General features: G+C 40.1%; 1 protein-coding gene across 2 annotated transcripts in view; it reads left to right on the top strand.

Moving 5' to 3' along the window:
* Nucleotides 1-24,525, top strand: part of LOC118429059 (TBC1 domain family member 16-like) — a 45,445-nt gene extending 20,920 nt beyond the window's left edge. For both annotated transcript variants that reach the window (XM_035839410.1, XM_035839411.1), the window contains 9 exons: nt 4,547-5,759; nt 7,569-7,713; nt 14,618-14,782; nt 14,961-15,109; nt 17,354-17,488; nt 19,301-19,487; nt 19,921-20,037; nt 21,298-21,504; nt 21,881-24,525. In XM_035839410.1, the coding sequence (XP_035695303.1) occupies nt 4,547-5,759; nt 7,569-7,713; nt 14,618-14,782; nt 14,961-15,109; nt 17,354-17,488; nt 19,301-19,487; nt 19,921-20,037; nt 21,298-21,504; nt 21,881-22,099 (2,537 nt within the window). In that variant the 3' untranslated portion in view covers nt 22,100-24,525. The remainder of the gene's footprint in view (nt 1-4,546; nt 5,760-7,568; nt 7,714-14,617; nt 14,783-14,960; nt 15,110-17,353; nt 17,489-19,300; nt 19,488-19,920; nt 20,038-21,297; nt 21,505-21,880) is intronic.
* Nucleotides 24,526-25,344: the final 819 nt, after the last annotated feature.

Genomic DNA, 25,344 nt, shown 5'->3' with positions numbered 1-25,344 from the left:
ATGTGATTTTGCATGATATCTAGTATCTTTGCAGTTTATAATACATTATAAGTTTTTGATGCAGAACATCTCCACACCACACAGTATATCTTTAAGCATAAAAAGTTAGTAATGTCTCCAGTTATATTGAGCCAGAGATGCACTTAGAAGTAGATCTATTACATCTTCAGTGGATGGATGGCAGCACCAAATGGCCTGCTATGGACGGAGGACTTCCCAAAGGCAATCAAAACTTAAGTGGCAATAAAGCAGATGGCATATGCCCTGATGTCACTGCAATATGCCAAGTCATAGTCCCTCCGGCGAATAAGAGTAAAATTTGTAGACTAGGGCAGGGAGATGGACTTTTCGAGCACCGTGCAATAGATTATGGTGAGATCACTGCTCCTGGCTGTACGTAATCACTTCAGAGGAGTTTGTTGAAGTCTCGAATCCTTTTAGTTATATTAGAAGTGGGAGATGTAAGATACAAACTTTGTAGAAAAAAGTGAAGTAAATCGCATGACAGAAAATGATTTAGTTAGAGTGGACATATCATTATTATTCATTTTGGTCGAGTCGAGATATTAATCAAGGACATCATCGGGCTGCATTTCCTGGCATTTTGAACCCTCAGGAAGCTTATGTTTCTGGTATGTGACTTAATTTGTTTCTAGCATAACTTGAGAAGCCAAAGATAGATCTTTTTTTTATACTTGGAAGTTGGTACGTGGAGGGATGGGGGAAAAACAAAGGTGAAGTTTGATAATGAGCCTCCTAGCAACTTTCACTACAGTAGAACTTCCCAGTGTCATGTCTTGTGATTTTTGTGAGTCAGTTGTTTGGGCCCCCTACATGCTTTTTTGAAGTGCAGCAGCCAATGTTGTTTGAGATTTTGAAAGAGTACAGTAATGGTGTAACTGAAGAAGGGATTGAAAAATTGTTGTCACAGTGGTATTTGGTAATAACATGAAAACTCTAGAGCTACAAATCATTCAAGTTACAAAATGTGTGTATGGCAATGATCAAGTCTTCATCCGGCTGTAGTATAACTTGTAGAGCATCTTGTAGAGCCCAGCATTTCTTTCTGAACTGCAGACAAAACTGCTCACGGCTTCTAATATTAGAATCCTAGAGGAGTCCCTGGTATTGTTAGTGATGCCTTCTCGCCTTGGGCGCAGCTGAATGTTTGTCCCATTTTAAAACGAGATGTAGAGCAGAGCCTGTAGTAATTGCCTCGGTATCATGGAATCAGGTGTTGCGGTACGTTGGTAATTGTGTTTCCTAGGAGAGACTGACAAGTTGTTACTGTGTTGGCGGAGTTGCCACTACAGTGTAGTCTAGTGTGGGAGGAATACACTAAATGCTTCCAGCAGACTGGTAGGCAACGAAAATTGTGTTGTATTTTACTTGTCATACCCAGATCGGAAAATACTGATGTAATTGCCAAACTACTCATGAAAAGGATAAAATTTGACACATTGTTTCAACCTGCGCCAACAACTTTATTCTGTAAGAACATCAATAATATTAGTCTAAGAGAAAAATTCGAACAAAAGAACTTGTAGTAGAGTGTGTTCGCTTGAACTTGTAGTAGAGTGTGTGGAGTGCGTTCTATTTAATCAGTGGAAGCCTGTGTGATACAACTAAGAAGCCTGTGATAGGAAAATTATCACCTGGTCTGGAACACCCATGTCAAACATTATCATGGCCCAGATATGACATAAAGTCATCTAACCTTAGTACATTTGTACATGTAGGGGGGACTCATTCATGTTTGTTTCATATATATGGATTCATTAGACACAAAGGAAGACATTGTGTCAATTTGCTCAAACTCTGATGCTCATGAAAGGAGACCTGAGGCATACATGTGTAGGGCAATGGCCTCCTACATCATACAAGAAAGTCCAAGTAGAGCCTAGGGAGCTTGCAAGATGCAAGACATGTATGCAATGGAGTACGATGAAGAAAGACTGAATGCAGCTGCAAGGCATTTCCATAATGATTTCCACGATAATGATGATGATCTAATCAGGTGTCTTAGGGTTTAGAATATGTAAATGTTACTTACAACTTTGCTTTTGCTATTAAAATGGATTTAATAAAAATATATATCTGTTACTTTGAGATACCCTAAGGGATGCTTTTCAACTCAGCCAAGCAAAGAATATTATAGATATACTGGGTTTCTGTAGATAAGTATTTCCAGGGAAATGCAAGTGGGTTGGATTATCCCGAAGCCTTGATGACTACCTGAGATTGAATATGGACTTCAATTAAGTAAACTGGAGCTAAAGAACCAACCATACCTCTAGAGGGTAAGAAAGAAATGAAGCCGCATGAATTAAGATAGATCTAAATTGGACAGGCGTCACATGGGAAATAAATGTTAATTGAGGGTCTAGCTCCAAGACAGACCTAGATCCCAGTTGCCAGAAGCGTTATGGATATAATGAACAGATTTAAGATTAAGAAATGAATGAAGTCCAAAGAGTCTGATTATTATAGATGTAAGAGGAGGATGTAGGACTTCAGGATGATGAACTTGGCTCAGTCTTGATCAAAAGGGACTTGCATGTATGGACCTAAAGAGACTGGTGTCTCCTGTCTCCTCACTGAGGATGAACTAACCTAGAACTGATGACAGGTTTCAATTCTCATTACTCTAATCAACATCATCATCATGACAGTGAGAAAAATCATCACTCTAATAATTGGTTTTAAATCACAGTAGTAGTCACAGGTATCCACCTCCTATGCAATTCTTATCATTATGTACATTTTGTACATGATTCTATACATTGGACATCTCAAAGGAATACTGGTACTTAAGGTTGCCAGGAGCGTTATAGATACAGTGTGTATAATGAGTAGGCTTTAAGTTGGTGTATAATGTTTTATTCACAGTAAGTCATGAGCATCCACTTACATGTATTCTGCAACCTTTATCATATGCATTTGTATGTTAGATAGCACTTAGAATTTAGCACTTTGAGCTGACCACTCTGCTTTCAACTTTCAAATCTTATGGTTTTCTCTGCCTTACATATTAAAATGCTTTCATTAAGTTACTGTGAATTCATTTACTTTCGTAAGGAATTGATATTGAGGTATAGGGGAAGGAGGTTTCTTCTGCGTTTTTAAGTCCAGTAGTAAGATATTGGATATGCTTTATATTCATGCCGATAATAGATCTGTGATAGACAGGTCACTGCGCAAACTGATAGAATAAAACCACTGCAAACATTTCAAGACGTATAGTCGTCTGCCGTGCTTAGAGCTGTAACAAAACTCGCTGATATTTGCACCTCTCTCACGTAGGTAACAGTGAGTAAGTTTGACGTGAGAATCTCTGAATAATGGATCTGTAATGGACAGGTCACTGCAAAAAGCGAGACAATAAAGCATTTCAAGATGTATAGTAGTCTGCGTGTTCAGAGCTGTAACAAAACTTGCTGATATTTGCACCTCTCTCACGTAAGTGACAGTGAGTAAGCTTGACGCGAGAATCTCTAAGTAATGGATCTGTAATGGACAGGTCACTGCAAAAAGCGAGACAATAAAACATTTCAAGATGTATAGTAGTCTGCGTGTTTAGAGCTGTAGCAAAACTTGCTGATATTTGCACCTCTCTCACGTAAGTGACATTGAGTAAGCTTGAAGCGAGGATCTCTAAAAGGAATTAATGACGCAAACGACCGGGAGCCACTTCCTCCTCCTCCCGAAGGCTTACCAGCCAGACTCGATGTCTGCCGTACGTACAATACCGCATCGACAGGTCGTCAACGACATTTGTCACAGATAAATTCACGCCTGATGTTCCTATAAGGTTTAGATGACAGACTGGAATTACCCTGAGATAAATGCCCTGGACAAACGCTGGGTACTGTAGAAAGGGAGACAGATAATTCTATTGTGTACCACAGCTAATAAGCTTAATATACGGATGCCAGGTGGACGCCTATGTCTGCTGCTCTGTATTGATGCTGAATGTTTGCAGGGAAATGGTATGAGTCCTAAATCAGTACTGATTTGGGTAATCTTGTATCAGTTTAAGAAATAAGTCAAAGAAATGAGCCATACGTAATTGTTACACCTTGAGTGGGGGAAATGGTATCTTGGAAATCCCTCCTGCAGGGTACAAAAGACTTCTCTTGGTAGATTTTTGTTGGTTTGCAAAGCAGTGGTTGCAGATATACAATGTAATAGGAAGTCTTATATATGAGCCTTGCTGCTGGAAGTTTGCATTGAAAGTTTGATAACTGTGTCTACATAAAGGCATCTGCTGAATCAGATATTACAAAGTTAGGTTTTCATCACACAGCAGAGACTTTCTCTTTGTAGAATATACGACACTCTGGATGTGGCACTCTTGCTACATTGTCTATGTAATCATGGATAAAACATGCAGTTATTGTAACATCCAAATCATCTACCTGCCTCTCCAGTTGATATACAGCATAGTAGCTGTAGTCTAAATGTGCTGTTTGCTGCAGTGAAGAGAAAAATACGCTCCCACATTGCAGAACTTTTCTAATCTTTATTTCTTCTATTGCCTTTCCAGGGTACCTGACAATCCGTGCTCAAGATGACGAAGTCCTGGGTTCCACCCTCATCCTCACATGGATCCCCAATACCACCCTGCAGAGGAAGCCCAGCTCTGCTCCCTCCACCCCCAGTACAGGCTCCCCCCCGGGAGACAAGCCTGCCCCCCCTCCCAGGAAATTCTCACATGACATTCCAGGAAGCTCTGACATGGTGGCGTCCCACAGATTGCTGGAACACGCGGATGTCGACCTTGAGTCGGGAACAAAGAACTCCTCTAGCCTGAGCCTCGACCGTAGCTGCTCAGATTCAGGGTACGCTGACGACACCGTCAGCAAACACAGTAGTGCAATGTCCGAGCAGCATCAACAGTTTTACGAGAAGATCTTGGGGCAAACTGTCGGATTAGAGCCTTCCGTGATGTCCCAGTCTGACACCTGTGCTGCTTCAGGTAGCAGAAGGCTGAGCCACAAGTCTGTAGATAGTGCAATCTCCTCCAAGAATCAGAGTCCTGTTGATGCTGACGCTAAGACAACAGCAGGAGACATCAGCATGTCCTCGGACAGCGAAAGTATCACCACAGAAACTCAGTTAGCTTTGCTGATAGCCAGGAATGACTATGAACAGGGGCTGAGAGACGAGCAGCAGATCAAAGGGGATTCTCAGGCCGGTAGTAAAGGTGCCAAACTGTTACCATGGCAACTCTCCAAGCATGTAAGACAAGCCCTCCAGACGGACTTTGACAATTCCAGTGTCAGCTCCGACGACACCAGTGCGGGGAATAGCCCATGGCCGTCCCCGAAAAAGAAGATGCCGGATTATACGGTGGTTCACGCGAACAAGGAGCTGTGCGACACAGACGTTGACGAGGAGCTGGAGTCTCCGGGAAACGGTCACATCCATCGGAGGATGTCCGACTCCAGCTCGACCTCCAGCACTGACACGGACACGACCCAAGATGGCGACTCCTGTCCCCCCTCCCCAACAAGCTCCCAACACGCGACCTCCCCAACTGGTGCCGAGAGCATTGAGATACAGAATAGGCTGGAGAGATCGCTGTCGGACTCCAACCCAGAGGGCCTCGTCGTGACCTATAACCTGACCTTCCCGGAGAATTCTGTCAGCTACGTTGAAGCGGCGGGGTTGAAGGGACCAGGCACGGCGCGGGAACAACTGTGTGGTGTCTTCTCGGCAGATCTGGGTCAAATGAGGTCACTCAGGTTGTTCTTCAAGTGAGTAATGTTTGTTCTTGTATGTCATGATAATGATGATGATGATGTGTTTGTTATGATGTCTGTGGGTATTGACTGAAGTAATTCTCTGGGAGATAATTGTAAGAAAAGACTGGAGTATGTCATGGGAGGGGTGACTCTCCCAAGGAAAGACATGCACCCTGGCATGAAATTGTAAGTCAACTTCTTATTTGACCCGTAGCCAACTACTCTCATTCTGGTTCTCTCTAAGTTTGGGCTTGAACACACACCACTACCAGTGGACTAGCCACCCACTGTAGTGATTGCACAAAGTTGTGTGGCTCAGGGCTACTGAAACGGAGATAGGCGCCGCCTTATGCGCCATCAGGCACGGGAAGGAACTTTGACTTTTGTGCCCCCTACTCACCCTCGCAAGTTTGTAATTTAGCCCTTGCTTGTCCCAGAAATCTACAAATTAAGCACCTCCAGAAAATCCTGGCTATGGGCATCACAGCGAAAATTACTACCCTATCCCTAAAAAGATTTAAGCCCTCTGCAGGTGTTATCTGAAGTGAGGCTCAAACACCAGCGAGTTGCCGCTGGCAGCGCCTCCAAATTTGCCGTCTTAGTCTTCCTAACTGGCAATTCCCTGGACCCTGAGCACCTGTATTGTCATCAGTATCACATGTAATATACGTAACTGCCGCCTGTCCGTCCTAAAGTGGGTCAGGTGGAATTAAAAACCCGTTATGAGTTCCTTAAAGCCCCCATCACCGACACGTACTGTAGCTATTAAGCTGTCAAGGGTAAGTTGAGAAATGCGGCACCACACCCCATAAACATTCAATTATAGATACGATCTATGGGCATGACGGTCATGTTTCCCCTTCTGAATGGCTCTTACATTACTTGACTTATGATAATGGTAGATAGGTCGATACAGACTGTTTCCAGACAAAGGAAAATGGTCCTATACTTCAACTTGAAGACCATTGTGATTTGGAATCTATAATGCAAGCTTGTAATGAGGAAAATACCTAATTAAATCTATGCTGAGATGTTAACAGTTACTTTGTAGTGCTGTTAAGGAAAATGAGGAGAGATTGGTGAAGTTAAGTGAGATTAAAAGATTATTGGGACAATATTTGATGTTCCTGAGTGGGCAAATGGAGTGCCAGGTTTATCATCTAATTTGTCACAATTTGTACCTCCCATAATGCTTGGACTAATAGGCTATACCTTACAAGTTCATGTAGCATTAAGACTTCATGTAGCATTAAGACTTCAATATCAAGTTAAATGTCTGTGAAGGCCAGGAAAATGCTGTTTCATGGTTCTATAAAGGTGAACCCAAACTGTGGTCTAAAATGGTACTGAAAGAGGTCTCTGCTCCGCAGGTTTTTATACCCTGAGCTTAAAGATATTGTTGTCTTCCTGAGGTATAGTTGACCTGTACTTGAGTAGAAAAATTACCTCATTAATTGGAAAGTTACTAAATTAGATAAGACCATCTGGTCATTCACAAACTCAGATTGCTGCTTTCCAACTTACATACCTACATGTACACTACTGCAAGGTTAATGCAAAAATTAAATATTTTTATTATTCTATTGCAACTGGATATGATTTTGGAAAAGGTCAGGCATTTCACATAACATTCATTATTTTTTGTCAGTCACGACACTGACCCTTTCCAAATTCATATCCAGTTGCTTGTGTAGTCCATTGGTATTTGGCCAGTAGAGAGAGTCAGTATAAGATCCTACACTTCCACCATGGAGGGCTGGACAGGCTGGCTGAGATGTTTGTTTATATTTGTTGTTGTTGTTGTTGTTTATGTTCCTGTAGTGATGGGGATGGTACCTGTGGCCAGCTGGTGATTGCCAGTAGAGAGAGTCAGTATAAGATCCTGCACTTCCACCATGGAGGACTGGACAGGCTGGCTGAGATGTTTGAAGAATGGAGACACTGTACTCAGGCCAAGGCTAATAAGGTGGGTGTTGAGACTGAGATTGCACTACGAATAAACTTGCATGTACCTCCATAAAGAATGGATATTACTGGTATACTTTGCTTGTGTTGTTCAATTTATTTGGTGGGCCGACTACTCTCTCTTTGCAGCTAGGGACTGAATTGCGAGGAGCTTACAATTGGGGGCTTAATCACATTAGGGTCTGGAGTGGCTGCCATTCTTACGTTTCCTTTCTTTAGCTCAGTGGGGTGAAATTTGGACTGACAGATTTAGACCAGGTCATCTTATCAGGTCATCAATTAATTATTAGCCATCAGAGCTAACTATAGACCTGATTAGTGTCACAGTTTGTTTGCCAAATGATGCAAAAGTGCATCAGTTGGTCAAAGTACAACATTCAACAAGCTTAAATCCTGTCATTATTGCAATGGAGTCATGGGTGGTAGAGCCATGGGAGATATTTCATGAGGTTTCTGCTGCAGCAAAGATGTTTAAAGTAAGTTAGCTTGTCGATGAGTACTATTAGTTTGCTCCTATGTGTGCTTCTGCTACCCGTTTGGGGAACTAGTACTGTGCATTGAAACCTTTTAACGAGTTGATGAGCGAATTAAGGAATGGGTTTTAGAGCGCTGTTAGATGACAATAGGCCCTCCCACAAGCGGATGGATCCGGAGGGCGTTTTGGGTGTTGGAATGCCTGTTCGAGTGAGCACTTGAACCCATTAATTCTCTGATGTGTCGGGACCAATCAGCGCCCTTGTCCAAAATTTGGATGTCAAGGTTTCCAGACGGAATAGCAGAGAAGCGACTGTGTATAGCATATAATATACATCAGACTCAGAGCAAACTACATTGTACTATCCGGATGGTACCCAGTGAGGCTATAGTGAACTCTGACTTGTGCCACATTTTGATTCCACTACCCTAATGGTATATGATCAATGTGGAGAAGGTTTTACTTGTTGGATGCTCCCCACCTGGATATCTTTGATGGCTCCGCGTCAATTTAAAGGCTGTAAAACACTAGCTTTTATGACTTGTGCGCTGCTGGGACATCATATTATTTTATATTGCTATGATTTTTCTTATCTCAATTATAGGCAGTAACTGCTGCTCTAACCTTGCTCTAGTATCCTCTTAACATCTCTACTGCTCAGTGAGAAATTGACAACACAGTTGTTTATGTACTAGACTGAAATGTTTCTTTTGAGATTGATTATTAATAGCTTTTGTTGAGAGGGCACTGTGAATTTCTATTAGTGTACTTGTGATGAGAAGGTGAAGTCACAAAATCTTTTGGATATTATATGAATATCTGTTACAGCTAAGTTCATATATCATCATCATTCACTGTGTTCTGCATCTACAGTCTTTGAAAAGTCTTGTAGCTGCATTCATTCTTATGCATTAAATTTGATCATGTAGATATACATGCCACAGCAAAAAAGACAATGTTTGGCATTTCTTGCTTCAAACTTTTGTTTTTCTGTAGGTTTTTAGATCATAAAACATAGTTGGAAGATAACCTTTGAAAGCAGAGTAGATGCTTGGCATTTTTGGCACAGGCCCAAATAATTACACCCGTATATTTCAAATTCCCTTTGCTTCAAACAGCATAGGGTCAATTCTTATGTAGGTTATTCCAGTTCACTTGTACCGATATAACCGAAATGCCATGATAAATGACTGTCTAACTTTCATGGAGAGAATCTGTACAAATTGGATTTCTTTTTACTGTCATCCAAGAACTTGAAGAAGGAAGTCGTTACAATTGAGGGTGTCGGGGTTTGTTTCCACCTCTCTGCACATGGGTAGTCCCAGAGCTTTATTAGGTAGAGAATGGTGTTACTGGATATGTCTTTGAGGTGATTCTCTGAGATTCACTGACTTAGTTTGTTGCACAATGGTACAATGGCTGACAGTGTGTATATATATCACTGATTTGAATGCATAGCATGCTGTCTTGCTCATGCTATAAGTTTTGGTATTCCATCATTTCTGCATGAAAGATTTGTAATACCTATTGAAGACTAGACAAAGCACCCAGATAGTACAAGGATCAGTCCCTGACTGAGAGGAAAGCCATAGGCATACATATTCAACCGAACAACCATCAACACTTATCCTGATTTCTAAATGCAAAGGTTCACCTTCTTGGGGAGTATGTTGTAAGAGAATCAATGAAGTTACCCACTTGGGTCCTCCTGTAATTTCCATTGAGAAGTCCTCAGCTTTAATCTGAAACACCACAGGTTGGATAGTAATTGGAACAGCAGGACCGGTAGGTTTTCGATCAGATCATGCTCCATTTCTGCCATCTGATTAAGGTATGCTTCAGTGCTGTATATGTTACATCTGCCATTTTCTATTACATGGTACTAGCAGTGTTGTTATTTTGACATTTTGAAAAATGGATTTGTCATGTATTCACAATCATGGTCCTTCTGGTCCTGTCATCATCTGGCAAAAAGAATCATATGTCATTTGAGTTTGGCTGTTCCTTAGCCCTTAGACAAAGCGTTTATCAAATAGAAAATGAAGGTGTACAGGAGAGGCTTTTTTATAGTTATTATAGACATTTATCAGGTCCATTTATACTGTCTAGCTAGCATGATTCTACAAAAAAAGAACTACCTATCAATCAATTGAAATCATCCCCCTGGGTTATTGCTGTTAATTTCTCTTGACACGTACAAAAGAGCCAATTTACAAGACTAAGTCTAGAGCTTTAGTGGCTTAGTTATGCCACATTGAAGCAATATTGTCTTAACAGCAATACCCTTGCAAGTCTATTGTTCTTCCTCAAGAGACTAAGTAGACTTATCCCAAACATGCTCCTATGCATGTAGATGGCCAAAAGTTCTATTTGCTAACAACTCTCCATGTACATGATACATATACAGTGCCATGTACATGTACAGATATCATGCATTGTTTGTTCAAAGAAGCTTTGATAAGTTAGCATGATTAGGAATCCTTCGTAATAACTTAAAGTCTTCATTTTATAGATGCCTGCAAGGCTGAACTTTAGGGTTTCGACTGACAAATACATCATAGTGATGACTCTCTTCAAGCCCCCATGGATTACAGTTTGTGCGTCTGTTTTCCCATTTCAACCATGAAGAATCCCTTACCCACCCACATGGTGACAGGAACACAGTCTTTATGATCTCTTTGGGGGACAAAAGTGTTCATAGGGCATTTCTAGAGTGCTTAAAACTAGTCATGCAGGGGTGATATTTGGCATGTTCATTTTATCACTTGAAGTAGTGATAACTGGCTAGCCCACCAGAAAGCCCACACAGAGGAATTGTAAAACTTACAACAACTTCCAAGAAGGTGGTGGGTGGGAGCTGCTGGGAAGATAAGAGTATGGGTCCGGTTAAACTTGTTTTGTTACATTGAAGGAAACAGGAGATTCAGCACCAACAAGATCTCTTCAGTGACAAAAGATAACTGATATCATCTGAAACGTCTGACCATTTCCAAAATCAAATCCAGCTGCTTGAATAATTGCTATTTGGTGATTCCTTGCTTTCAGACAAGTCTATGGGACAATAACAAATACTATCTTACCTTTAGTAAGTTAATAAAATATTTTTTAAACAGTGACACTAAAAGACTTGCGTTGATCTTCTGAATTTTGGGTACGTGTTTATGCCTTTTAAAGTGTCACTGAAGAATATTCTATTAACAATATTTATACATGACTGATAAAACTCTTCAACGACTATCTTAAATATCTCACAAGTACTACCTGCTTTCTAATATATCCATTTGAGAAAAGCTGACTGGCTTCTTCACCAGTGACATGTTGAATTCCTCCTACCTCCGTCATTTCTTCATTTGTATCAATTAATCAATGAATACCTGTTGAACGTCTCTGTTCTATTGCTTTCAATTTGTGTGCAACGACGTTGTCAGTATTTTTGATAGATAACATTTTCCACCACACACAACTACACCCTTGGGCGCATTTTGAAAGTTGGGATTGCAAAGAAATATTGTTTCGTACTTTGTGATATACTGTCTCAGAGTCTTATGCTGACAGTTTGACTGTCTACAGCTTTAGATGTTCTAGTATTTGCCTGTACTTCTGGGAACTATTCCTTTTAGATTGGTCCATTTATTTACTTAACATGGGGTCAATATGCTGTTGTATATTTTAACTATTTGTTCCCTCAAAATGTCTGGAATTGTAAAATGGTTCTTGAGTTCTATTTAAAGGCTGATAATCGAGTTGACTAAGATTGTGTTAGCAAGTCCCGTTGGGTATCCATGCATTTTAAGCTGTTAAGTTAAGACTGCGATCAAAGCCTTTCTTGCATCTTGAATCAGGAGGTGTTGGCAGTAGATTTCTGGTTACATGAATGAAGGTTTCTAATTTCATTTAGACATCCTGATGATAACATATCTCAAAGAGCAGCTACTTGAGCAACTGGTTCAAGCTACTAGAGCTACTGCTATTTGGCATCATTTCTGGTTGTTTGTTGTTGGGGATTAACAATATTCCATATTATGTCCAATCTTCACCTCCACTGTATTAGAAGCATGATGCAGAATTGGCACTCAGTAAAGTAAAGGATAGGATATAATGCCTTCCATATTATGGGATCATCTGTGCACCAAAGTTATACATGCATGATAGTATACATCATAAGTCAACAGGAACATGTTTGATATGATTTGGAGTTTTTTTCTCCCAAATTTATTGCCTTGCACCATGTGCAGTGCTGTGCATGCAAGTATTTGTAACAGCAAAGTTGACATACCAGTCATTTCCAAAAGATTAATGTGAAAGGTCGTATGACCTTGACATTTGCTTCCTAAAGAGCTGAAGTAACTGACCTTCACACAACGTGATTGTTTTTCACAGCGCGAAACCTGGATCGAAAGGTGCTGCTTATTGCAAGTAATCCATCACTTGTAATTCCCCGAGAATGATTCCTCATCTACCGCAAACTGGTGGAACTGTTTAGTGCTGTAGTGTAGGTAGCTGATGAATAGTTTGGATATACAATGTAATCTGCACCTGAATTGACCTTGTTGTGACAAGTTGGCAAACTCATCCTATAGATCAAAACCTGGACGACTAAAAGTATTGGCCTTGGTGCTGAATATTTGGTAGTTCTAAAACCGCCTAACTAACAACTGCAATGAAGGTGAGATTGACTGATACATGTGTAATTGCCCTGTTTCATTGCTTTGTAGATTTCCATTGGCAGTGATGTAAGTTAGGAGACTGCTGAGTGTGACTGTTGAGGACATGCTATATTGTACTGCAATGGCCAACTTCTGATAGTCATTTTTTATGTCAATTATTATTTGTCCTCATATACTCCTAAGTCTTAACCACACACTTCCTTCACTGGCATAGAATCTTTATCAAATAACATGCTATATTGTATATTGTACTGTAATGACCACTTCTGATAAGTCATTTTTTATGTCAATTATTATTTGTCCTCATATACTCCTCAGTCTTAACCACACACTTCCTTCACTGGCATAGAATCTTTATCAAAGAAGCTTAGGAAAATTAAAGAATTTTTCCCCTATCTAATATAGAAATTTGCAAGAAAGTAGCAAATATATACAAATATATATAAGCTATATAACCCATCTTGAGAAAAATACATCAACCATTCTGAACTGTTTTCCTTTCAAGATTTTCCAGAGGCTAAATAAATATAATGATCCTGCCATATATTTTGCAGCCTCGTTTCTATTATGAAACCAGTGTACCTGAAGGCTTTGTGCACTCAGGTCACCATAAAATACGCAATTACATTAAGGTTGGAAAGGCCATTCAGCCATCTGTTCATTCAAATCTACATTTAAGTCCCACTCTCTGTATCATAAAATTCCATAGCCCCTGCTGATGGTACTTATATGCACCATATGTCACATGACTCTATGACCTTAATATGATATTAACCATAATCTGGCCGATTATTAACCCCAGAGAGTTAACCCAAGCTTAGTATGGCTTACAGGATTGTTTTTTTATGTAGGACACTGCATGCCCTGCCTGTAATGAGAATTTATGTTTATGAGTCATGGAATAATAGCGTTGTAAGGAATATTCAGCACAGATGGTGAAGATGATTTTTACTGTAGTTCTTTAAATTTTTATGGCAATTTCATGTTTTGTGGTGACTGCTTCACCACAAACTTAAGATGACCACAAAAATGTCTATTCTGTCCTCTACCTGCCCACCCCTTGATTTAACCACAAACTTAAACCACCGCAGACACTTTGTTTATTTTCTTACCACAAAAATAAATCCACGCAAACTTAAATCCATTTTACAGTACAGTATATGGTATGACTGTGCTCAATCAGGAGGTGAATCATTTCCCATAGGATGATTATTATATTTTGTGTCACCTTACAGCTATATCATGTCATATGATGATATCATTGTCATGACTGTGATTACACACTCAGAGAAAATGGATAGGACAGTCCTGCAGTATGTAGGCCAGTGTGGTTCATCAACACACATGTATCAGCTATAAAAGAAGACATTTTGTTTACTGAAACTGTATTTGTTTCATTGCAGTTCACTTCATGTGAAATAGAACATTTTTCTATACATCGTCTATCTAAATGATGCCAAAATTTGTAGCAATTTTCAGAGAAGTAATTGATGTGAAAGTAGTGTTGTAAATTCTAGTTGTAATATGAATTTTTTGTATGATCATCTACCATAACCTACCATCATCTACCAAGGCGGAAGGATGCCTACCAATATGCACGTCTTTGCTATTGTCTTATCTATGAGATCCAGTGGAGAAACGCAGAGACCAAATCAGCAAGAAATGCACAAAAGTAGAATTTGTATTTCAATGAGGTACATGTATTAGATCTTTGATTTCTTTGTAGGATTTTAAATTGAGTGTGTCCTGGTGTGTTTTTGCAGGGTTTGTCTGACCAGTTCTGTCGGCAGTTCTCCATTAACCGTCCCAGCGTCACTGCCATCGAGTGCCACCCTGATGAGGACGTCTATGGGACCATCACTCTGGAAATCTGGCAGTCTTACTTCAACGATCGTGGCCAAGTTGAGGATGAGGAGAGCTTGAAGAAGGTTAGAAACCATGATGGAGCATCATCCTTGTCTTTGTTTTATCTTCCTTTCCTCTTAGGCCATTTGAAATTTGCCTTCACCTCATTTATATTTTCATCAATCATAGTTTTGGCTAGTCATCATCTGTAAAGTCAGCTTTCGATTTTTTTGAAAACCTAATGCCTTGTACTTTTTTCAGGCCATTTTCTTTGGAGGGCTCGACCCAAGTGTGCGTAAGGAGGCGTGGCCCTTCCTGCTGCACTACTTCTGCTTCCAGTTCACCTCCGAGGGGAGGGAGGAGTACTGCCACAGGATGTCTGCTGAGTACCAGGCCATTCAGGACAAAAGGTCAGGACCAACCAGGGCTGGGCACCATCCGGATAGTAGTTCGCTCCGACGTTTATTTAATTTATACACTTTATACAGTCGCTTTTTTGCTATTCTGTCTGGGAACCTTGACATCTCTAACGTCTGGAATCGTCCAAATTTTGGATGAGGGCGCCGATTAGTAGAAGCCAGAAGTGAACATGGCAGTGAACTACTACCCGGATGGTACCTACAAATGTAGGCTAGGACCAGCCAGGACTGTCTTCAGCTTTGAATTTTTTCTGACTCTTTCTTTGGGGGCCCAAGATGTTCATTTTTGTTGGTCAATCTGCTATTTTAAGCCTATGAAAACACATGTTCATCCATTTCCTGTAGGTCTTGAAGTTCAGCTTTTTAGGACGGAAAGGGTGAAATTATCTCTGTCCCAAAAGTCACATTTTCATCCTAGGACAGAAGGACGGGTCCTGGAGACACCCGAGGAACAACCAACATGCTAGCCTGGTACCAGGGCTTTGAGAGTTTGAGATTTTTTTAAAGAAAATTTATCAGTGGCGTTGCCAAGAGTACACCACTGGTACTAGTCTTCCTGTTCTTGTCGCAAGACAATTCTTGTAAATAACAAAAATTTACAATGAAAAAAAGTCATGCACATTCAGCACAATCATCAAATATTTACACACTGTTACCGTAAAATCAGTGCTTCTACATGGTTGTTAAAATGTTATTGGCACAGTCAAAATCATTGAAATTCAGTTGAGAGGACAGTTTGCGGCATCCCCTTAATTGTAAAGGATCTTAAAGATCAGGCGGTCTGCAGTGCTACTGCTACTGGCTGCCTCCAGGACTTGTCCCTCCGTCCGGGGGCAGAAATTTGCTTGTTGGGATAGACAGAATTTCACTCCGTTTGTCCAAAAAGTCTGAACTTCATGATGAAAAATATGTATTTTCATAACTGTAGGTTGCCAGATTCAACACCAACTACTCTTTCAATAACTTCTGAAACATGGGGCCTCTGGTGTTACATCCCTACCCAATGCTAGGTAGCGTTACTTATTTTCACCTGAGTCAGGGTTACGAAATATGTCTCAAGTGCCTGCCAAATAGTCTAGCACCCATTGAAACATTTTTTGGGGAAGTCTCATAAAAATCTAATGTCTTGGGGAGGTACAATCTTCATAGATAGTGCTTCTAATTTTACGATTTGGACAGTTGAGAATTTGAAATTCCTGAGTGTAGGTCCCCATTTCCCATGTACCACATCCGGCAGGGAGGGTCGTCCATTTCATGGTTCCCCATGATACTGTAAACGTTGTGTTTACAGCTAGGCTGTTTTTACGATGAACTCCCACGCCCACCATCCCATCCAATTTCACGCCGCGGTGCACACGAGAGACGCCGTGTGAGTGTTTTAGAGCCCTCCACGTTTGATTGGGTGTTTTACAGGGTGTGCTGCACTAGACTTGAGCACCAAACCAGCCAGTCTGATATTACTGTATACAATCTACGACTTGGAAGGTTACACTATGCTGATACATCACTGTGTGTGTCTCTTTTCCAGCTACAAGAAATTAATTAGGTTTTAAGTGGGTCATAGGGCTATTTTCTTTGATTCATACTTGTTTTTTGAGGTTCAAAGGCTTAATAATTTGATAACTTAATGTTCCCCCTGCTGAGATATGGTAGCTATAGCGTACTGGATTATCATTGATTGCGGAGTTAGACAGTATTGGGAAAAGAGGAAGTTCAACTGTATGAGACAGTCAGCTGTTGAACCGATGTATTCCCATCTGCATGTATATAACTACCTCTAGAATATCTCCTTGATGACCGATTGTTATCGTGACAATACACGTACATATTGTACAGCAACACCCAGTACCATATCTCAGAGTCAGGCACAGATACATGTACAATGTAACTACTGTGTACATGTGGTAATTCATGCATACAATCAAGCCTTTAAAAGTGACTAAACCTGTAAAAGTGATGATTTTTCCCATTACCTTTAGCCGACTGCTGTCTACCCCTGCAGCAGTGAGTCGGAGTCCAGCAGCAGTATAATCAAATAATGGAAATTACTACTCTTAGCATTGAGAATCCTCTCTACATTATGTATAAGTGACCACCAGTCCACGTAGACCATCTTTATCAGCCTGAGTGATCTTCTTGGGCAGTGTTAACTATTGTGAGTATTGTGTTGACAATTATAATATGTTATATGATCAGTCCTTGATTCTCCCATGTGTTTGTGCATGTGTTGGCCAGACTGTCCATGTCGGATGAGGAGAAGGAGCACTTCTGGAGGACGGTGCAGGTGACTGTGGACAAAGACGTGGTGCGGACAGACAGGAGTAACCCGTACTTCAAGGGCGACAACAACCCGCATGTGGAGATGATGAGGTACTGCAAATTCTCCTTTTTTCTTTTGATTTTGTTGTAGGAGCAAGAGATTTTCATGGTGTTTTTATGTTGAAAAATTCTGTTTCACAATAGTAAGGACATGTTGATTTGATTAGAATATAGATTATGGATGACATCCTATGGAAATCCCAAAACTTATGCGAGCGTACGAATGAAAAGAAAAGTTTGCCCCCCTCCCCCCCCAAAAAAGTTGCATTCATTATGAAATCTAAGTGGTCCTGAAGGCTGAAGAAGTGACAAACACAGCATATTGAATACTGAACAATAGATTTGTCATTTTTGTTTTCACAGTCTTCTTCGTTGACATTGAAATTGACGTTGAAATTAGTGTATGTTTCCCGATATATTTTTCTTTTAATCTACGGCATGTATTTGCTCCTTTTACAGCTGCTTTGTACGATTGATTCAAAGCATGGTGGAATTTTTTTTATTTATGGAAATTGATGCGCGCACGGATGTCATCCATATAATCAAATCAACATGGCCGAATGCAATCGAAAATTAAATGCTTCTGTGGAGAAGACACCACAACAATGAAACAATTATCGTTTGAAGATTAACAGTATGTGTATGGTTGGGAGTGCTTGCCATGTATGTGCTTTTAGTATGCCATGGCTATTTAGAAATTTGTACTATCTATAAAATGATGGATATCCACGATTTTGTTCTTACCGGCTGAAGACAAAATGCTGAGAAGGGTGCTTGTCATATCAATGATATGCTTGTGCCGACAGAGACTTTTGTTACAAATAGAACGTAATATTATTCCTTATTTGACTCTGCCACAAGGTAATACACAATCCAACATTTCATGCTTCCACGACAGGCTTTTAGACATGGTGTCTAGCCATACAATTTGGATGATTGATATTGCATTGATTGGGAAAAAGTAATTTTATTTTTTGAACGCTGTCCAGAACTTTGGATGCATTTTAATCAATAAAGTTTGCTCTTGAGAGATATGTTGCAAGAAATATACATGGGATCAGGAATAGAATCTAGAAGTTATCTCTTTTACTTTCACATTGACAAATGTGTTAATTCCACTGTATATCACAATGTGCAAGCATACTATCACGAAATCGATGTGAAATTGGCACTGTAGGTATGACCCTAAGATAGGACATTGTAATTCATGGGACTTAGCAAGGCACAGCAATATGTAGCCATGTGGATATCTGGGTGAGTGCCAGCACTTCTCCTATTTGTGGAGAGGGATGTGTCCAGCTAGTCAGATAGATAAGATAGCAGAAGCAATCACAACCAGACCATGCTGTGCATGCTGGAAAGTCAGGTACATGGATGGTGATACATTGTCAGATACTTACATTTCTGTTATGTAACGGTGGTGCCAGACATAAATGCACAACCCAAAACAAAGTACTGTATGTTGAAACTCTCACTCATTCTCTCTTGGATGGAGGTGCACATGCCTTATGTTATAATTATTGTGTGTTTGTTGCATTTATGATGTATGGCTATGAATTAGCATTTCCCAATGGCATCTAATTGTAATTCAATGATCTTGCCTTTTAAATTGAAAGTTCATCTGTGTTGGTAGAAGTCATTATTGAAGTAATTTAACTGTAATATCCAACACAAAAATTAAACTCACCTAAATTTTTGACTGAACAGCAACAGTCTGGTGAAAATTTGGGTGAGTACAATTTTTGTGTTGGATAACAGTTAAATTACTTCAACAATGATCTTGCCTTTTGATTGTTGATGATGTGGCATGATTACTACCTGGATGCCAAGCCTTCATCAATGTATTTCCATTTCTGTTTTCAGGAAAATCCTGTTGAACTACGCGTACTACAACCCCTCAATGGGGTACACCCAGGGCATGTCGGACCTCCTGGCGCCGGTACTGGTGGAGGTACACGACGAGGCCGACGCCTTCTGGTGCTTTGTGGGATTGATGCAGAACACCATCTTTGTTAGCTCGCCCACGGACGCAGACATGGACAAGCAACTGGTAGGAAACTCTTCTTTACTACTCCATTCTCCTATTATAATAGTGTTCCCAAATATGTTGTTTGTACTATTACGATTCATGAATTAGATCAGTTCCTTAGAATCGTTAGACATCAGCAAATTGTGTAGTTGAACTGTGTTGTATGTATAGGTTGCCACACATTGCATCCTCTACAATTGTTGTGCAATCAAGTTCTTCTATATGCAGACCTGAGGCCGGTACAATATACCTTTAAAAGGCTCTGCCAAACTAGGCTGAGGTGTCTACTTAAATTTGTGGATGTGGCCTTTAACCTGCTATCAGCCAAACAGAGAGTCAGTTGCACCAAAGGAAGATGTTTGGGTGGCTGTATGAATTGTAAATCAATACTTTCAGCCCTCTGAGAAAGTTGTTGACAGACCTGAAATGTTTCTTGTCTCTGTTACCCACCTAGATGTACCTACGGGAGCTGCTGAGAGTGATGCAGCCCAACTTCTACCAACACCTGGTCACCCTGGGGGACGCCATGGAACTTCTCTTCTGTCATAGATGGATCCTGCTCTGTTTCAAGGTCAGTTTACTCGCCTATCTCTGTCCACAGGGCATGGAATGGTGTATAAGCTTCTGTATTCAAAACGGCATGTCAATGCAGGAGCTGACTGCCTGTCACCTTCCTGTAGCAGCATGTGGTTATGCATAAAGAACCTTGTTATACAGTGTAGTGATTTACCTATCTTGAATTATTCATGGAGGCATAGAATGCATTTTATAGGTACAAGATCATACTAATATTGTAAGATACATGTATATTGATTCTCAAGGCACTACGTTTCCAGAACACTCTCAAATCTATGTTGATTAAGGTTAGACATTCAGGTAAAAATATATGCCAAATAGCAGTTACTCATGCAACTGGATATGACTTTTGTCACTGTCACTGACGAAAGGTAATGTATTCTACCTGAAATGAAAAGGTTTCCAAAACCTTATCCAGTTGCTTGAGTAATTGCTATTTGCTGAGTTTGATGTGTAGTTCAGCACAATATCTGTGGTTAAGAAGCAGTGATGTCAGCAGTCTTGTACATGTGTATAATATATTCTAAGTTGCATTTCTCAATATCTGCTGAATTGAGGGTGACTTCCATGCATAAGATAGATCACGACATTGATCCCAAAGGAAATCGACTTCCAGCTGCCCTTGATCCATTGTTGACGTCACGCGTGTAAAAAGTGGTGCCCACAGCAATTGGGTAAGACAGCTAAAGACGACAGAGTGAGTCAGTGCAATGAGCTAGATTGCTGAACAAGCTTTTAGCCAGACATGTGTCCAGGCATCATTTGGACGAACTGTTCTAAAAGTAACAAGAAATTGGACTCCCTGGACACCTAAAGATACCCTTACCTTGGGGAACGTTTCTGTTCTGATTGACCAGGGATGCTCCTAGGCCACATGTGACCTGTCTGACAGTAATTTTGTTGTATTCCACAAAATTTGTGTCTCAAAATGCAGGGAAAAGTGTTTCAGAGAGTCCAGTTTCAAAATTTTCCAACAGCAGATTTCCACAGACCCTCTAAAATACTCCTGCCTAAAATATGCCTGCAGTGCTCACCGCATGGCAAGAAATTTGGACCCCCATGATAAAATCCTAGCTAAAAGCTAAAAAGTGTTTTAGAGAGAGAGAGATTTGGACCCCCATGATAAAATCCTAGCTAAAAAGTATTTCAGAGAGTTACGAACCATGTGTTACTCAGCACCAAGAGACCACGTCTAGCGTGGACAACAACAACATAAAAGCTGACACACAACTGCAATACTATTTTGTCCCACCAGAGGGAGTTTCCAGAGGCGGATGCCCTGAGGATGTGGGAGGCCTGCTGGGCCCACTACCAGACCGACTACTTCCACCTGTTCATCTGCCTGGCCATCATTGCTGTGTACGGGGACGATTTGGTCCAGCAGAAGCTGCCGTCAGACGAGATGCTGCTCCACTTCAGCAACCTGGCCATGCATATGAACGGGGATGTGGTCTTGAGAAAGGTAACAGTTTCTTAATGTATTAAGATGTTTTAAGAAAATGAAGGAGAAATAATGGGGAAATGATTCAAGTATTTGAAATGTTACATGAAGAAGATAGGCTGTTCCACATGCAGCAATTAGGTCATGCATGTAAATTGGGAATGAAGTTTTGAGAAAGGTGAAACATTACATGAAGAAGCACCACTTCAGTAATCTAGATTTGGATGCATGTGAATGGGGACTTGGTCTTGAGGAAGGTGAAATTTCTAAATGAGAGTGGGCAACCTCAAGTCAACTGTACACGCGTATGCCACAACTTCAGAAAGGATGCTGGAGTTGCATGTTCCCCTATAGAAACCTCATTCAAACCAACACACAAACATGTTTCGCCCTCTAGGCTCGAGGTCTGCTGCACCAGTTCCGCCTCCTTCCCAGAATTCCCTGCACCCTCCACGGCCTGTGCAAGACTTGCGGACCGGGCATGTGGGACAGCGGGCACGTGCCCACCGTGGAGTGTACGGGGTGTCACAACGAGGACGGATGTCCCTACGGCGGGGTCTCGCCACAGCAGGAGAAACCACTCACCAACAAGATCTTCCCCGAAAAATTCTTCTAGTAATAACTGGACATATTTACACAAATCAGTGAGTTATGAGGTAAATAAAATCAAAGAATAAGTCTATCAGTAATCAGATCAAGGTATTGATAGTTTTTAAGGCAAGAATGAATTGTGAACAATAGTTCCTTCTTATTAGCAGAGCAACACTTATTAATAAAGTTATTATCATTCTGTCGCTATTCCTCATGACATTAGAACAGTTTTTAAGCTAGATCTCTGCTATGCTCATCTTTGCATCAAAGTTGTATTCTTCACAGCAGAAGTAGCATAGAGGGGGTTAAACAGCTGATAAATATGTAAATTTACACCAGATACAGTTATTGTCTATTTCTTTCAATGCTCAATTTACACATTCCTTTTTATTATCAGATCTGCACAATGAAGACAGGAAGCAAAGCAAATTTTCATAAGTGAAAATACATTTTTCTGAGAAATTGATAGGTGTAAAAAGGATCCGTTTAATCTAAAAGAGAATGACTGTTTCCATTTATTACTGTACAAATACACCTTGCATAGCTCTACCTTTGGTTGAACATTACAACATCACATTGTGAAATTCAAACACTAAAAAATCATTCCTCAATGGCTCCCTCTGCTGTACTTTACCTGCTCACTTCCACTGAAATCACTCACAAAAATTGGCAACATGAACTGATGAAAGCCAATTGCACTGGGAAACTCTGTAAAATATGGATTGATGCTTCTGATGGGGTTGTCAATCTGAAGTTTTATTGGAAGGGTTCCAAAAAGTGTCAATAGTTATCCATGATAGACCTTGCCAGAAACCTGGAGAAAGACACAAGTCATATATATCATATAGTTGATAGGGCAGTCCTGGAATAGGCCATTGACTAGACCTGTAAGTACCAACTAGACAATGGGACAATCTTAGAATTTGTTCTGTCAGCAGTTCTGAGGAACAGAGAGAACAAGAAGTCCTTGCCCTTAATCGATTGTCATACGATTACGATTACTTACAAAGTATAGATGCTACCAGAATGTAGGATAGGGCAACATCAAGAACACTTTAAAGTCTGGTTCGAGCGTGAGCTCGGCTAAAGTACATGTAAAATAAGAATGTATTTCTTTGCCTCTTTGTTAGGGTGACATAATACCATTATGTATGACATAATATATCATTATCATATCTTCATATATTGATGTAAAGATTTATTGATTGTAAACAAGGTACAGATTGAAATGTTCAGTTGTAAATTTATATTTCATTGGTTGACCACTTCTCATTCATGTGACCTGATAGTATGAGAGAGTCAGGTATAATTCATGTAAATAATAGACTTAAGAAGTAGGTTTGGTATGGTGCTAGTAAACAACATTCCCTGTTAAAGCTGCAGATTTGGCAGACAAAGTAGCTTTTGCTCTAAAAGCAGAGATTAAAAAAAGCAAGTTTTTTATGTGTAACTTTACATCTCTTTATCATATCGCTTTTCAGCAAGGTACCTTCACTATCACATTGATATAGACTGGACATTCAGGTAATGAGATAGTGAAACAAAAGTTACTCAAGCAACTGGATCTGTTTTGAAAACTGCCAAAACTTATTTAGTTGCTTGAGAAACTTATGTATTGAGTTAAATCTATTATTTGGGTACAAAGCCCAAAGGTGGAAATGTTTTGTTTTTATTGAACTAAATCCTTTGAGACCTCATGAGTAAAAATGGTACATTCCATGAAGGTTGTAAACTCTGTAACTTAAGCATGTAGTAAGATAGGTGCTGTGGTGACATGTATGGACAGTTGCTGCTAGAGTGGTTAGCCATGTTTGTGTGACATGCTCGTGATGAGGGGAAAATGTAAACGTGTGTAGAACATGTGGAAAGCTGACAATGTGTGAGATAGGACAGTTAGAATTGTTGTGTAAGGCTGCAAGCTTCAGATTATAATTTGTATGTTATATGATTATATCATTTCAAGGTAAACGCCATGTAAGTAATAGATTGAATTGCTTGCCAACAAGCACTAAGTTATTGCAGATTTCTATGTGTGATGTGCTATTTTCCTTTGCTTTGGAGATAATACATGGATGTATAATGCTAGTTTTCTTTTCATTTGTTGCAAATGATAGAAAAAAATCATATCAAATCAAATTAATGATCACACTTACACCACTTCAACATTTGTAAATGTGCAACCAAATTTCAATAAGCGTAGTTCAATTTAACTGTTTAGCCGACAAGCAATGCTTTTCAAAATGTTGTAAGTATTTGTGCTCTTTACCTCACGAGAAATGTTTTCTGAAAACTTTGTTGTGTGCTGCAAAGCGTGTAATAGTACCATATTGTAGTTAAGCTGATGCCAGTTTGGCAACAAATTGCTCATCGCTGTGTGCCTCTGTCTGCACATAACTTGTACATCCCACTTCTCATAAAGCCAGGCCAGGTAATCTTGGCGAGGTGATATACTGTAACGTTAGTTCACCTTTATCCGCGGAGTGACCTTTATCCGTAGTATTTAAAAGTGGGGTATTCAGGGATGTCACGTCGACGGACTGTGGTTTCAAACTGCAGTATTTAAGAAAAATTGCAATTTGAAATCGTCGTCCGTCGGCTTGATATCCCTAAATAGCATATTGTTAAATACAATGGATATAGGACACCCTGCGGATAAAGGTGAACTAGCGTTAGTAGATAGATGGCCATAGAATCTGTTTATTTGTCTTCAATGAAAGTGACAAAAGTTGAGAAAAGGCATAGTAATAGTAAATACAACAAAGTAATCCTGAAGCATGACATCAATGTATTTACAATATTTATTCAGATATTTACTCTAGAAGTTTACTTTCCAAAGAGATGATAGTATTTTTCTTGACCACTTGGACTGTAGAGTGCTGTACTAGCTGTATTAGGTACTGTCTGTCCCGAACCTGGCTCATGGGACGGGTCTGGCACACTGTTATGAATGCAGTGTGCTGAGCTTCCAGAATAAAGTAAGATGAGGAACAAAATTGTCTCTTGGTCATTATTTCTGAATCCTCAAACATAATCTTGATATTGATACCTGGTCAAATGACCTGCAAATGGGCTGGATAGCTATATATTGTTAGCCTGGTATCCAGCCGTATTATAGCTCCTGAGTCTCTTATGTCTTCTAAGCAAATCAGGAGAGGACAAGAGACTCGGGAGCTATTATAAGGCTGGATACCAGGCTAATATATTGTACATGTACTTACATTTTGTAGTATCATAGACATAGAAGCAAATTTCTCAAATTAAGCCATATGG

Source organism: Branchiostoma floridae, chromosome 13 (assembly GCF_000003815.2).
Source record: "Branchiostoma floridae strain S238N-H82 chromosome 13, Bfl_VNyyK, whole genome shotgun sequence".
Taxonomy (NCBI): Eukaryota; Metazoa; Chordata; class Leptocardii; order Amphioxiformes; family Branchiostomatidae; genus Branchiostoma; species Branchiostoma floridae.
The sequence above is the reverse complement of the archived record's forward strand: the minus strand, read 5'-3'. Positions and strand labels throughout refer to the sequence as shown.